This window comes from Vulpes lagopus, chromosome 11 (assembly GCF_018345385.1).
Source record: "Vulpes lagopus strain Blue_001 chromosome 11, ASM1834538v1, whole genome shotgun sequence".
Taxonomy (NCBI): Eukaryota; Metazoa; Chordata; class Mammalia; order Carnivora; family Canidae; genus Vulpes; species Vulpes lagopus.
Window position 1 is genome coordinate 49,751,966 of NC_054834.1, and position 14,227 is coordinate 49,766,192.

At 70.4% G+C, this 14,227-nt stretch overlaps 1 protein-coding gene across 4 annotated transcripts; it reads right to left on the bottom strand.

The window, feature by feature from the left end:
• Nucleotides 1-11,144: 11,144 nt before the first annotated feature.
• HRAS (HRas proto-oncogene, GTPase) lies at nucleotides 11,145-14,115 on the bottom strand. Of its 4 annotated transcripts, XM_041723188.1 has the most exons (6): nucleotides 13,977-14,115; nucleotides 12,854-13,014; nucleotides 12,497-12,675; nucleotides 12,214-12,373; nucleotides 12,037-12,118; nucleotides 11,145-11,577 (listed from the first exon to the last, which is right to left on the bottom strand). In XM_041723188.1, the coding sequence occupies exons 2-5, from the start codon at nucleotides 12,962-12,964 to the stop codon at nucleotides 12,056-12,058; spliced, it is 513 nt and encodes a 170-aa protein (XP_041579122.1). In that variant the 5' UTR covers nucleotides 12,965-13,014; nucleotides 13,977-14,115; the 3' UTR covers nucleotides 11,145-11,577; nucleotides 12,037-12,055. The 4 variants fall into 4 exon arrangements, with proteins under 4 accessions (XP_041579122.1, XP_041579119.1, XP_041579121.1 ...); XM_041723185.1 differs by lacking the exon at nucleotides 12,037-12,118; XM_041723187.1 differs by lacking the exon at nucleotides 12,037-12,118 and having other exon boundaries at nucleotides 12,854-13,017; nucleotides 13,977-14,093.
• Between the last annotated feature and the right edge of the window lie 112 nt (nucleotides 14,116-14,227).

The following is a 14,227-nucleotide window of genomic DNA, read 5'->3' on the forward strand; positions in this document are numbered from 1 at the left end:
GTACCCCGGTACTCCCACTCTCCCCAGTACCCCAACCCTCCCACTCTCCCCAATACCCCAACCCTCCCACTCTCCCCAGTACCCCAACCTGCCCACTCTCCCCAGTACCCCAACCCGCCCACTCTCCCCAGTACCCCAGTGCATAAAGAGGAGGCGCTCACACGGTGACAGGTCACAGGTGAGTGGCAGCTGATTCCTGCTCCCCGCGGGCCACTGTGGGGCCTGTGGGGCCAGGTGGGGGCACTGGCCTCCCGGGCTGGGGTCCACAACACCCCGACCCCCATGCGATGACTGTGAGCAGCTCCTGCAGCGCTTTCACAGCCCCACGGGGTGAGAGCGGCCCCCTGTTGCCCTTCCGTCTAGGAAGGAGGCTGGGGTTGGAGCTGGGCAGCTCCCCCAGGTCCTCCGCTCCCCTGTAAGCCCTGTGCTGTGCAGAGACCCAAGCCATGACCTTTCCAGCCCATCCTAGATGCATGGACCCCGACAGGGCTGACACCGCCCCACCCTGCCCTGTGGTCAGGGGAGGACAGTCAGGGCCCGCTGGGTCCCCCTGGCCCGTGAGCAGGCTTGCTCTTCACGCACTGGAACGTGGAGTCCCTCGTGCTCCCCCAGGCCCCCCTCAGGCTATTCACATATCGCCGCCCACCGCCGGGTGGGGAGTTTGGTCGCACTCTTGCTGGCATCAGGTTTTAATTTTGATGAAGGCCAGTCCGTAGCTTTCTCCCCTTCCCTTGGTCGTGTGCTTGTGGAATCTAAGAGAAACCTTCAATCCCCCCCCCCCCCCCCCCCCCCCCCCCGCCAAGCCCGCAGGGACACTCACTGGCTGGCCCACCCGCCACCATCTCTGCGCCGCCCCGGGCTGGGAGACGTCACCCCCGAGCATCAGGTGGGCAGTTCCCCAGAACCCCTGGGTCCCCCGCCATGTGCTCCTGATATCAGGGTGGGAGCGCTCTGTGACCCCAGTGTGACGGCGTGTCCTGGGACAGTGGCTGGGAAGGTGGACTGTAGGTGGGCGAGGGACAGACAGGCAGCGAGGGCCTGTGTGTGATGCCTGTGCCCCTCGGGGCTACGGGGTTGTCTCCGGCTCTGGTCAGAGGGGCACCTGCCCACGGGGAGCACCCAGATGCATGTGTCCTTGGAAGGTTCTCACGCGCCGACATTCTTGGATGTGTTTGGATTGCAGCACGATGCAGGAGGACCCGGAGACCCTGCTGGCCTTACAAAGGGCCAATATCGTGGCCCAGTACCATCAGGTGAGGCCCAGAAGGGACCACAGACACTACACACCCACGACAGGGGGGACCATACCTGCAAGAGCAGGTGAGGTTCAAGAGGGGATCAGAGCAAAGGATGAGCCAGGTCAGCCCAGACAAGGACCATAGTCACCAGGAACAAGTGAGACCCTGGGGATGGTCCCAGTGTCAGTAGCAACTAAGGGTCCATCCTGGATCCTAGTCATTGGTAGCTGAGGAGCCCAGTCACCAGGTCCAGGTGAGGCCCAGGTGGGGACCACAATCACCAGGTCCAGGTGAGGCCCAGGTGGGGACCAGAGTCACCAGGTTCAGGTGAGCCCAGGTGGGGACCAGAGTCACCAGCTCCAGGTAAGGCTCACGTGAGGACCACAGTCACCAGGTCCAGGTGAGGCCTAGGTGGGGACCACAGTCACCAGGTCAGGTCAGGCCCAGGTGGGGATCGTCACTGATAGACAGAAGCAGGTGAGGCTGTCAGGCTGCGCCCACCGGGCAGACAGGCCCTTCCTCTGGTGCCCGGCCAATCTCAGAGGGTCGGCGCTCCCTCAGGATTCAGGGGAGGGAGGAGCCCTTCTGCTCCCTCCTGTCCCCATTTCCCTGCTCTGATCGGTCCCCACCACGGAGCCCCCTCTGTTGCAGGCGCACCAAGCAGGGTCTCCGCAGGACCTGTCACTGTGCAAGATCACTGACCACCAGGGCTTTCTGCAGTGAGTCCCCTGGACACCTCTCATCCATCTCAGGGGGGGTAACATTTGCAGGAACACCTCTCTGGAGGCTGACCCCCCCAGGTCAGGACCTCGTACCCTGGAGCCCTCTGAGGGCCATGTCTGCGCTGGGCTGCAGCTGAGACACCCCAGAGGATGACCCAGGGCGTGGGCAGGAAGGGAGCTGGGCCCGGGGGAGGCCCCCAGACACTCAGAGGAGGGGCCTCCATGCCTGCTTCGGGCAGGCCCAGGTGTCTGCCTCCTGCATCCGGGGAGGGGGGGGTGTCCAGTCCCTTCAGCAGGGGATCCCTCAGGTGAGGGGCTCTGGGGCCGGGGCGTGCTCTCCGTAGGGGGACAGCCTGGTCTGGGGGGAGTCCGCAGGGGTGCTCTCACCCACACCCGAAGGCTTCTGCGGGGCTGCAGGTAGATGCCAGGGACCAGGCCAGGGCAGGGAGGTGGGGGTCCACAGAGAGAGGGCCCGACCAGCTTGGGCAGGAGGAGGGAAGAGGAGGAGGAGGCTGCCCTGGGTGGGAACGAGGGAGGGGACAGCCCAGTGGCCTAGGTCGCAGGGGACGAGGCTGATGGGTCAACAGCCCCACGAGAACCTGGCGGAGGCTGGAGACCCCAGGTGGGGCCCCCTCAGCCCTGCTCACGGCCCAGTGGCTGCTGGGCTGGCTCAGGGGTGTTTGTGCTCAGGGGCTCCGACAGGACAGGAGGTGAAATGGGCCAGAGGCAGAGGTGACAGCAGAGAGGGGAGTCAGGGGACAGCAGGGGGATGGCCAGGGGGCAGCGGGAGGCTGGCTGGACACTGGGCAGTCAGGCCCTGGGGAGGCAGGGGGACCTCAGCGGGACGGTCACGGGGTACCCGGGGCCACGCTGACAGCTCTCGGGCTGGTCCATCGAGGAGGGGGGCAGGTCACCCCCTGGGGGCGCCGAGGGGTCCCCGCCCAGCCCACCCCCAGCAAACACCCTTCTCAGACCCCCCAGATGCCGCCCCCACCCGCCCTCAGGCCGCTGGCAGCCCCTGCCCTCCCTGGAGGAGCCCTGCCCTCCCCAGGCCCCTGGGTGCAGACGGGGGCGGGGGTGGGGTGGTGGTGGCTGTGGGGCCGGGGCCTCAGGGCTCTGCGTCTCTTGCCTTCCAGGGACAAGGAGCTGCCTGGCCCCAGCCCCCACGAGGCCAAGGTGAGAGCCCGTCCTGGGCCCCAGGCAGGACGTGGGCGGGGGGGCTGGGGCCAGCTGTCTGCACCCCAGGACATCCCCGGGCGTCTCCCCAGTCCCCCGTCCCAGCGTGGCATGGGCTGCTGGGAACGCACCCCAGACGCGGAGCCGCGGTCCGCGGGGGGCCCTGTGCCTTCCTGGCTCCTCCGGGTCCCGCGGGGGACTGGACGCGTCCCGAGCGCCCACCTCCCGCGCTGGAGCCTCACCTGCGGCCCCCGCTTGTCCTGTTCCAGAAACTCCACCAGGAGACCCAGCACGCCGACAAATGGATAAAAATGCTCAAGCAATGGGACCACTACCTCCCCAGCGAGAAGGTGGGGCGCTGGGTACCCCCAAGGGCTCTCTGTCCTGACGGGGCTGGGGGGCCGCCCTCAGTGTCCTCCTGCCCCATCCTCGGGGGAGCCCCCTGCCTGGGGAGAGTCTGCTGGGAGCCCGAGCCTCCCCAGGCCCCGGGACGGCGGTGGGGGAGCGTCAGGTCGGGGCCACGGTCCCTGCTCCTCGTGGGGGACAGGGCCCAGCTCCAGGGAGACCCAGCCTCTCCGCAGACACCCTGGAGCCGAAGCCGGAACCTTCTAGATGCCTTGCGCTCCCGGGCTCCAAGGGGCCGCCCTGGGCCCCTCTCACGAGCACCGCCTTCCTCCCCGCAGCTGCGGTGGTACAGGGTCTACAAGAGGGTCCGGCCCCAGGTGCGGGGACAGGTGTGGCTGCGATTGCTGAATGTCGACCAGGTTAAGGCCAGGAATGCCGGGAAATACCAGGTGGGATCCATCCACTCCCCGTGGACCCTCAGTCCCCTCCCTCCCCAGGGCTGACCCCCTGTCCCCTCCCCACCAGGGCTGACCCCCCATGTCTCCTCCCCACCTGGGTTGATCCTCCATGTCCCCTCCCTGTCCAGGGCTGACCCCCTGTCCCCTCCCCTCCAGGCTGAACCCCCATGTCCCCTCCCCACCCGGGCTGAACCCCCGTGTCCCCTCCCCACCCAGGTTGATCCTCCATGTCCCCTCCCTTCCAGGGCTGACCCTCAATCCCCTCCCCACCTGGGCTGACCCTCAGTCCCCTCCCTGCCCACGACAGCTGGGCACAGGCCCTCACGCAGGCCCCGCGGGCACAGTGGGCACTTCCGCCGTCCCCAGACTCCCACGGGAAGGAAGGAGGTTCCTGCAGGACACACTCCCATGGTGGCCCCAGGGCTCCCTGCCCAGGACAGCAGCTGCTGACAGGTCGGGGTCTGTGTCCCTGACGCCGGCTCCTCCTCCCAGGGTCTCCCCGCAGGAAATAAAGGAGGTGGCCCTGGTCTCCTCCCAGGACATCATGCAGATTGACCTGGACATCAACCGGATGTTCCGCAGTCACACCATTTTCTGGGACTGCTACGGGGTCGGGTGAGGCTGCTGGGCCTGCGGGGTTCAGGGGCCCGGGAGAGGCCCGGGGGCTTCTGTGCAGGGGACACGGGGTCTCCGAGGCCGGGGGGAGCGACGGCAGCAAACAACACACTGCCATATGGTAGGGTGCTGAGGATGACCCCCGTGCCCCCACCCCCAGGGTCTTGGGGATGGGGAGCCCCCAGGACAGGGCCTCCAGGGGTCACCGTCTGAGCTAAACCCCAAGGGGGTGAGGGGCAGCCCCATGAAGAGCAGGGGGCCGGGGTGGGGGCGTGGGGGGCAGTAAGGGGACCTGGGGGCCAGGGTGCATGGCCGCGGCTGGACCGGGACACATGGACCCGATGAGGGTCGGACAGGTCAGGGTGCTTTACGTACTTCTGAATTCTGGGCATTTTATTCTAGACAATTTGCAGTTGGTGAGCACACATAGCATGACGACCCCCAGATGCCGCCCCAGTCCAGGCAGGCCCTACACTGAGCACAAGGGGCCCCAGGGGCAGGGGCAGGGGTCACAGCAAACCCCAGACTGGGGTTGCCTTTATCTGTAGACATCTCCGTGTGCACCTTAGAGAAGGGGGTGCCCTGTGTCCACAGCCCCCCACGCCATCCCCCTACATCACCCCCCACATCATCCCCCACACCCCCAGACCCCCCACCCCTACACTATCGGTCCCACCCCCCACACACAAGGACGCAGTGCAGCTGCCCCCTGTGGGACATGCTCAGCCTCCCCGGCCACCTTGGGGTTCTCTGGACGGCCTGCTCCTGTCAGAAGCCAAGGTGTCCCATAGAGTCCCCAGGGGCTGCGGGGAGGTGGGGAAGGCAAGGAGCCCCCGACAGGGGGGTGCAGATGGGTGGAGCAGAGGGTGTAGCTCCCTCTGTGTGCAGCGGGCGGGGTGTGTGGGAGCCCGGGACCCCAGGGGTGACCTGCAGGGGTGCCAGGGGCGGGGCTGGGGAGCCGCCAGGCAAGGGTGGCTGGGCTTCCCGGGGGGCCGCTCGGACCGTCTCCCCACGAGAGCTCAGTGCTCCTCCCTGCAGGGAACCTGCTGCCCCCCGGGACCCCCGCGGCCCTCAGAGTGCGGCCGGGTCAGGCTGACCTGTGACCCCTGGCCCAGGGGGAGCCGGCCCCCAGCAGCCCGGGCCCAGGGGCCGCGGAGCCAGGGTGCAGATGCAGGCCGCCGTGCGGGGGGCACCGGGAGGCTCCTGGCAGCGCTGAGGGGGCCGCACACCGTACCCCCCTGTGCTCAGATAGTGATTCCAGGGGTTTGCAGCCTGTTTCGCGGTCACACCTGCACGACGTTCCCTGCTCTCCTCACGGTGGCTCAGACCTGGAGCCCCGAGATGCTCTGGGATGGGTGGGCCCGGGGTCCCCCCCACAGAGTCCAGCCCAGGGACACCTGGGAAGGCCTGGGGGTGCACTCAGGGCCACGGACGCCCCAGCTGCGTGGGCTCAGGGCAGGGGCCACGTGGGGCTGGTGGTGTTCCCGGGACACAGGGCCAGGCCAGGCCAGGGCAAGGGAGGAGAGGCGTCAGGGGCTGCGGGGACCAGGGCAGGGGAAGCGCTGGCTCCCAGGGGGTGTGCAGGGGGGCGCCGCTCCAGGGCTGGAGGGGGCACTGGCGGCACTGGGGGAGCCCGGAGCTGCACACCCCACGGCGGGAGCTGCTCAGAGGCGTCGGACACCCCAGGGTGCACTTAACCCCCGGCACACTGCACGTGTGAGGTCGCCGCCTGTCCCCGTGTGCAGACCTGACCCCAGAGATTGGCCCCCACAGAGGGGCCCTGCGGGCCGCGGGGCCTGTGGGGCAGGTGTCGGCACCTCAGTGGCCTCGCTGGGCAGGTGCTGACTGAGCAGAGCCGCCCGCTGTCCCTCCTCCTAGGCAGTGAGCCCTGTTCCATGTGCTGGCGGCCTACTCGCCATGAGTATCCCTGCCCCCGCTCCCTGCCCCGCGGGTGGCCTTGTCTTGAGTGCTGGTGACCAGCGGGACTCACAGTTAGGGCCCCAGCTCCACGGCTGCGAGATGCCCGGGAGGGTCTCTCTCCTCCGGGATGGGCAGGGGGCGGGGTGCAGACCTCCCAGGGGAGGCAGGGCCTGCCTGCCCGAGGGCCAGGGCTGCCCGGGGCCCCCGCGTGCACCTCGGCCGTCCTAGAGCTCGCATCTGGACCCTGACAGACGGCACTACTGACGAGAACCCGGGCGGGGAAGGTTCCCACTCCCCTGAAGGGCACAAGGCCGAGGCGCCCAGGAGGCCGCCCCCTTCCACGGAGCATTACAGAAGGGTCCCCAAGGACCCCAGCTCACACGCTCCCCAGCCCCGCTGGGTGTCCTGGCCCAGCTCCCCTTGTGGGACCTGCCAGGGGCCACAGTCAGGACCCCGACCTGCCCTCCGGGGGGTCTCCACAGCCTGGCACAGCTCACAGAGGCCCCTCCTGCTGATCTGAGGACGGGGGCCCTGGCACGGTGGCCGCAGGGCTCGGTAGCAGGGCCCAGGGTGCTGGCGCCCAAGCTGGTCCGGGTGGCCCTCACCTGCCCCCCGCCCCCCCGCCCTCTAGGAGCCCCCTCCGGGAGTCCAGGCTCTGAGAGAGCCGGGGAAGCCTGATGCCCGCGGGGAGAGCTCAGAGGGGGCCTCGGGGCGCACGCCCTCCATGGGGCTCTGGCTCTTGCAGGAGGTGGGCTACTGCCGGGGCATGAGCGAGGTTGCAGCTGTCCTCCTCACGTTCCTGCTTGAGGAGGATGCCTTCTGGGCGCTGGCTCAGCTGATGATGGACGACAGGCACGCCATGCACGGTAGGGGGCCGCCGGGCAGGAGGGGAGCTCAGGAGGGCCTCCCTGAAGGCTGCTGCACCAGGGGGCAGGCGGGGACCCCCCAGCCCGCCCCCCCTTGGGCAAGGGCCCCGCCTCCCCGGTGGCCTTGGGGTCCCAGAGCCACGGCCACCCGCCCTGCCATCTGCAGGCCGGGCTCGCACTCCCGCTGCTCCCCCAGCCTCCCGCCCGGCTGCCTACTTGCCCCCCAGACCCCCCTGCCAGCCCACGGCCACATGGGGCCCAGGGGGCAGCATCTCCCCCTCCCGGGGGCCCCCAGCCTCACTCCCAAGCCCCACAGAGGGCCGTGCACACCCATCACCCTCCCCGTGGCCCGCACCCGCTGCCCCTCGGGGCTGGGGACCCACCTATCCCCATGGCGGCCCCTGCAGGAGAGAGGGTGCTGGGTCAGCCGGGCCTGGTCCTCAGCCCCCAGCCCACGCCCCGTGCGGCCTCTGTGAGGACAAGGGTTCCCGGGCCCCGCACCCCCGGCCTGGGAGGCAGCCCTGCCCTCTGGAAAGAGCAGGTCCAGTCAGGGCTCTGAGGACTGTGGGCACACGGGGGTCAGGGCGTGGGGGGAGGCCCCTGCCCCAACACCCGCCCCCTGCCTGGTGCAGGAGGAAACCCTGATCGTGGGGGCCTGGGGCCTTCTCAGGTTTCTTCGTCCCGGGCTCCCCGAAGCTCCTCAGGTTCCAGGCTCATCACGAGCGCGTCCTCCAAAGAGCTCTCCCCGACCTGAGGAAGCACATGGCAAGCGGGAGCTCCTGAGGCTCCGTCCCCGGGGCCCGGGGCAGGAGGTGGGGGGCACGGCCCTCCGAGCTGCCCAGAGTTGGGGCCACGTTCCTCCCCCTGGGGCCCGGGGGCGCCCTCGGGGCTGGGCTGGGCCATGGGGAACACGTCCACCAGGCTCCAGGGGCCGCGGCGTGGGGCCTGAGCACCTCCTGCCCTCCTGCCAGGACGAGGAGCAGATGTCCACCAGCATCTATACCCCAAAGTGGTTCCTGCAGTGCTTCCTCGGACGGGTGAGGCCCCCTCGAGACCCCCGCTCCCGGACCTGCCCCTGGGGAGGGCCCAGCTCAGCCCCACCCTCCAGACAAGCCAGGCCGGACCCCGGCGCCCTGAGGCTGAGGCTTGCAGCCCAGCCCGTCCTGGAAAAGCCCAGAGGGTCCCTGGACGAGGTTCCGGGGGGTGGGCCGTCTCTGCTTCAGCTCCCCCGGGGGAGGCCGGGTCAGCCCGGGGTGTGGACAGGCCCTCGGCCCATCGGGCAGCCAGCCTGGGGTCCTCTCGAAGCGTGGTGTCGTCAAGTGCGGGCAGAGTCTGTGCCCCCAGGTGTGCGGGAGGTGCTGGCCGGAATCGGAACCCAGAGCGGCCGGGAGCCCTGATCTCCCTGGGAGGAGGGCACGCACCGGGGGGCTGTGCGGCCTCGTCGGAGGCAGCCGGGGGGCAGATGGCAGGCCTAGCCTAGCCCCAGCCGAGCCCCCCAGGGGCCCTGCTCAGGCCACTCCTCCCACCCCGCTGTCCCCTAGACCCCCTTCTCGCTCACCCTGAAGGGCCATGGCCTACACCATCCTCAAGGTGCACAGGAGTAAGTGAGCCCCTGGGAGCCCAGGTGTGCTGGGGGCGGGGGGCAGGGGCAGTGACCCTGTGCTCTGAGCAGCACCCAGACCTGGGGCGGGGGGACGGCGGGGCAGGCGGGTGCAGCGGGACTCCCTGAGAGGAGCAGCGGGCAGGGGTCACCCCGGCCAGCGCACTGCCCACGGCGCTCCTGGGCACAGCGGGACCCCAGCCGCTGGCCTGGGGGCACCGGGGGCCCCAGGGCGGGGCCCTCTGGGTTTGACTCTTCGCCCACGGCCCAGAGCGCCTCCTGAAGCTGCCCCTGGAAGGGCTCTGGGAGTTCCTCCAGGACTCTCTGGCCCAGCCTTGGGCCCTGGAGGACGAGGCGGTGCTCAGACACCTTCGGGCCTCCATGACCCAGCTCCGGAGGATGTGGTGCGACCTGCCCCCCACCAGGTGGGCTCAGGGCCCCGTCCCCTCCAGACTCGGCCTGCTGGGGCCGCCCACAGAGGACAGAGCCCCCGGGGTCCCCGTCCTCATCTCTGGGGCTCTCCTCTTCTGCTCCAGCCTCGGGGACCCCAGGCCAGGGCTGGGCGTGCGGGCACCCACTGCAGGGCCCGAGCACCAGTGTGGGGGGTTGAGCACAGGGTCAGGCCGGGGGGCCACGCGAGAGCCATGAGGACCCCTGGGGTCCCCAGCGGGGGACACACATCCTGCTGGAGACGCTGACCCCGTCGGCCTCTTTCCAGCGGGACCTGAGGAGTTCCCCACGAGGCCCCTGGGCCTGGAGCGAGTGTCCCCGGCGCCTGAGCCTCTCCTCCCTTCTCCGGCCTCTGAGCCACCGCCCAGGGTGGAGGAGCCGGCCTCCGCGGGCCCAGCCACCCAGCCTGAGCCGCCCGGACCCCCTCCTAGCCAGGCCATCGTCCAACTTCCCCCCCAGCGATGGAACTCCCTCCTCACCCTCCCAGTCCAACAAGATGGTGCAGGCAGGCAGCCCCTGGACATGGTGGCCTTCAAGACAAAAAACGGGGTCCCCTTCCCTTCAGCACCTGCCTGGGCCACTCCAGAGGCCCCACGACGGACCAGGCCCTGGAGCACCCCCGGGACTCCCATCACGGGGTCCCCCCAGCCCCCTAGGGATGACACTGTCGGGCCCAGGACACCCTTCCTGCCCCGTGGCCACGCTGGGCAGTGACGGGCGCAGCCAGGGCAGAGCCAGGGCGGCGCTAAGCCCGCTGCCCTGAGGCCCTGCACAGGCCCGGGACCCTCTGCCCTCCTTGTCCACGGGGCAGCTCGATGCTCGCGGGCCTCGGGGGCAGAGCGTGGCGGGGGCAGGGCAGAGGCTCTGGCCCACCGTCACCGTGCCCTGCCTCGTCTTGCTGTCCCTCTCGGAGGGCGGCACCCCCCGCACAGGACACCAGCCCCTGACCCAGAGGGACCTGTGCTGGCCTGGCCCCGGGCTCTGTGGGGGCAGGGGCGACTCGAGCCCCCCCCAGGCCCAGCACTAATGGGATCCAGCGCCCCGGGGCCCTGGCCAGGCATGCGTTCTGGCCCCCCGCTGAGCGAGCCCTCTTACAGCCGGATGTGGCCTCCTGGGCCCTGGGTGTGCCCCACAGATCCAGGTCGCTGACCTAGGGGAGCCCTGGGGATCCCGGGACACCCCAGCACAGGGCAGCAGGGGAAGGCCCGTGGGCCCCACCCGCACCCACACCGGGAGGCAGGCTCCTCCACATGCTGGGGCTCCAGCAGTCAGTCACCCGGCCCCAGGGGGCCCGAGGCCGGGGTCCAGCTGCCCTGCGGGGACCTAGCGCAGGAGCCCATGGGCCGCAGGTCCAGACCAGCCCTGCTCTCCCCAGAACCGCCTCTCAACGCCCCAACCTCAGGACACGCGCCCCCACCCGGAGTCCGCACAGGCTCCCAGGTGGGCGACTCCAGCACCCACACCCCTGTGGGATTCCCGCTTTCCTCTAAGGACAGGAAGGTCTCCCGGGGAAGGCGCGCACCCTCGGCTCTGAGCCCGTTTGCGGTTTCAAGTTCAATAAAGTGTTGTTGTGTGAAAATGCACGGCCGGCTCGTTTCTGCATCTCCAGGAGCTCTGTGCACAGGGTGCGGAGACACCCCCAGAGAGGAGGGGGGGGACCGCCCGGCCCCGACCAGCCCCTGCAGGGGTGCTGCCAGGCACACACAGCTGACGTCCCCATGTGCCTTGCAGGGGCGGCCAGACGCCAGCCAGGGTCAAGACCATCAAATAATTTACTGCGACTCAGCCTGTGCCCCGCGGGCCAGGACGGGGCTAGGGGAGAGTGACAGCCGGGGGGACCCGTGGCCTCAGTTCACGACAGTCTGTGCAAAGCGCCCTGGGAGGTCCGTGCTCCCCCTGTCCAGGGGGCCTGGGCTGGCCGGGCCCCGGGGGCGCTTCCTTCCTTCCTCGCCCTCCTCCTTCCTCCGTCCGCGCCTCCTCCCAGCTTCCGGCACCTCCTCGCCCCGAGCCTGTGCGCCTGGGGCACAGAGGGCCAGCGGGGCTGCCAGCGTGGCCCTGAAGGAGACGTCAGGACAGCAGGCACTTGCAGCTCATGCAGCCTGGGCCTCCCTCGTCGGGCGGACTCAGCTTGCGCACCTTGTGCTGTCGAATCTCTCGCACCAGCGTATAGAAGGCATCCTCCACACCCTGGGAAGATGGGGCTGGGTGAGCGTGCGGCTCGGCCCGGGAGCCTGGCAGCGCAGGGGACCGAGGGACCCCAGCGTCAAACTCATGCATCATCCCAGCCCCTCCCCGGCCGCTCCCCACCCCGCCCCCACACAGGCAGCCCCAGGGCTCCCCCCATCAGGCGGCTTGGCCCTCAGGAGCTCCCCCACAGGGCAGCCCGGAGGTCTGGCTCCCAGCTCTAACATCCAGGGTCCCGCTCCTATCTGACCTACCACCCTGGTCCCCCAAAGCCTGTTAAGAGGGCAGGGCCCACACAGGCCCATGGGGCTTTCTGCGGGCAGGGGGTCAGGGCCCCAGGGTCACCACTCGGCCTGGCTCAGGGCAGCTCTCTCTGGGGACCTCTGCCTCTCCCTGGAGCTGTGTCAGCCCAAACCCTGGGCCCCGGCCTCCCTCGCTGCCCTGCCATCCGGGGACACTTACAGCGCTAGGGGCCGCTGGGTCACGGGGGTCCCGGAGGGTCCCAGAGGGTCCCGGAGCTGGAGCCAGAGCCAGACCGGCTGCCCTGTGTTGGGGGAGAGGGGGCAATAAGCACTGCTCCCTGGCAGGGGCGGGGCGGGGCGGGTCCCCAGCTAGCTGCACGGTGGGGAGCCAGCTCACCTGGCGCGTCTTGGCTGACGTCTCGATGTAGGGGATGCCGTAGCTGCGGGCGAGGTCCTGCGCCTGCCGGGACTCCACGGTGCGAGCAGCCAGGTCACACTTGTTCCCCACCAGCACCATGGGCACGTCGTCGGAGTCCTTCACTCGCTTGATCTGCTCCCTACAAGGAGGAAGGTGGGAGCTGGTCGGTAGGCTGCAGGCACAGCTGCATCCGAGACCCTGACAAAGAAACGCGAGAAGAGGCAGAGGAACAGATGGCTCTGAGGGCCAGCCGGAGGCTCACCTGTACTGGTGGATGTCCTCAAAGGACTTGGTGTTGTTGATGGCAAACACACAGAGGAAGCCCTCCCCCGTGCGCATGTACTGGTCCCGCATGGCGCTGTACTCCTCCTGGCCTGCTGTGTCCAGAATGTCCAGCAGGCACGTCTCCCCGTCGATGACCACTTGCTTCCGATAGGAGTCCTGCGGCAGGCCAGTGCTTCAGGACACCCCGCCCCATGCCTCCGAGGACGGGGCCACCCAGCCACCAGCCCCTCCTAGGTCCCCAGGTGCCACCCCCAGGTCCCACGATCAGGGGCCGCCCTCCTGCGGAGCCCACAGCAGACACAACCACGGCAGGCTCAGGGCTGGGCGCACTCACCTCGATGGTGGGGTCGTACTCATCCACGAAGTGGTTCTGGATGAGCTGGATGGTCAGGGCACTCTTGCCCACACCTCCAGCACCCACCACCACCAGTTTATACTCCGTCATGGCTCCTCACGGGACACAGCACAGGGCACTGACGAGGTCTCCTGTCCCACCTGCTAAGGAAGCTGCTCTCAGCCCTGAGCCAGCCCCGAGGGGCAGACCGACCCGGTCCGGTCCCGGTCCCGGTCCCGGTCCCCAGGCCCCGCACAACCAGGGAAGGGGGGGGCAGCCGCCCACCTGTGGCACCTCCAGCCGGGGGATGGGAGGGCCCCCACCTCGCCGGCGCTCATGGCTGCGGGAGAGCAGGGAGCCGGCCCCCCAAAGGGAGAGCTGACAGCTGAGAGCATCTCCCAACCACGCACCCAAATTAGAAGTTGCTGGGTAGGCAGAAAGCGTGCACTGAAGGGACCCGGAGGCCCTGCAGGCTGAGATTACCGCCCCTCCCCGCAGGAACAGGTCCTGCCACAGCAGAGCGCAGCAGCGTGCCCGGGCAGGCCAGAGCCCCGCCGCGCCTCGCTGCACGGGACTAGCATCTGCGGAGCGCCCGCGGCCGCCAGCTGCTGCTCCGGGGGCGAGGCCCGGGCCCTCCTGTCCCGGGGGGAGCCTCAGGCCTGCGGCCGCTCGAGCGTCGCAGGAGAGCAGCGGTGGGCTGCGGGGACGGCGGCCCCGGGAGCAGGCCGGCGGGGTAGGCGCGGGGACGGCGCTGGGCCGCGGCCTCCGGCCCGGCTCCCGGTCTGGGAGGTTTCGGGACGCGGTGCCCGGGGCTCCGGTCCGCACGCCAGGCTCGCCCAATGTGCATCGCGGAGGCCGCCCGCCGCCCGGGCCTCGGGGGCGCGCCTGGCGACCTGGGGGCCCCGCACGCGGCCCGCGGAGGGGAGGGCGCGGACGCCGCCGCCCGGGGCGCCCCTGCACCCCGCACCCGCCGCCCGCCGCAGCGCCCGTCCGCCCGCGGCTCACCTGCGCCCCCGCGCGCCCCGCCGCCGCCGCCGCTGCCGCCGCCGCCTCCACCTCCACCGCCCCGCGCCGCAGCCCCGGCCGCCCCCGCCCCGCCGCCCGCCGCCCCCGCCGCACTCACCGCTCACTGGCGCGACTGCCCCCGGGGCCGGGGCCGGGGCGGGGGCGGGGAAGGGGGCCCGGGCCGGGACGCGCGGCTCGCCCAGCGCATGGGCTCCGTCCGCGGAGGGTGCGGCTCGGGCTGCGGGCGGCGGGCGCACACTCGGGGGGGAGGGCGCGCACGCTCCGCCCCGCGCCCGTCCGTCACGCAGGCGCGGCTCACCATTGGCCGCGGGCGCCGGGCCCCGCCCTCGGCCCGCCCCTCCCCGCCCC

Bases quoted from the DNA above. Each gene is read 5' to 3' on its own strand.
- HRAS (XM_041723185.1), bottom strand. From the start codon at position 12,964: ATGACGGAGTATAAACTGGTGGTGGTGGGTGCTGGAGGTGTGGGCAAG. The intron at 12,676-12,853 runs GTGAGTGCGCCC...GGCCTGCCGCAG, and splicing joins AGTACGACCCCACCATCGAG to GACTCCTATCGGAAGCAAGT. The intron at 11,578-12,213 runs GTGAGCTGGCTC...CCATCTTCCCAG, and splicing joins CGTCAGCCAAGACGCGCCAG to GGTGTGGAGGATGCCTTCTA.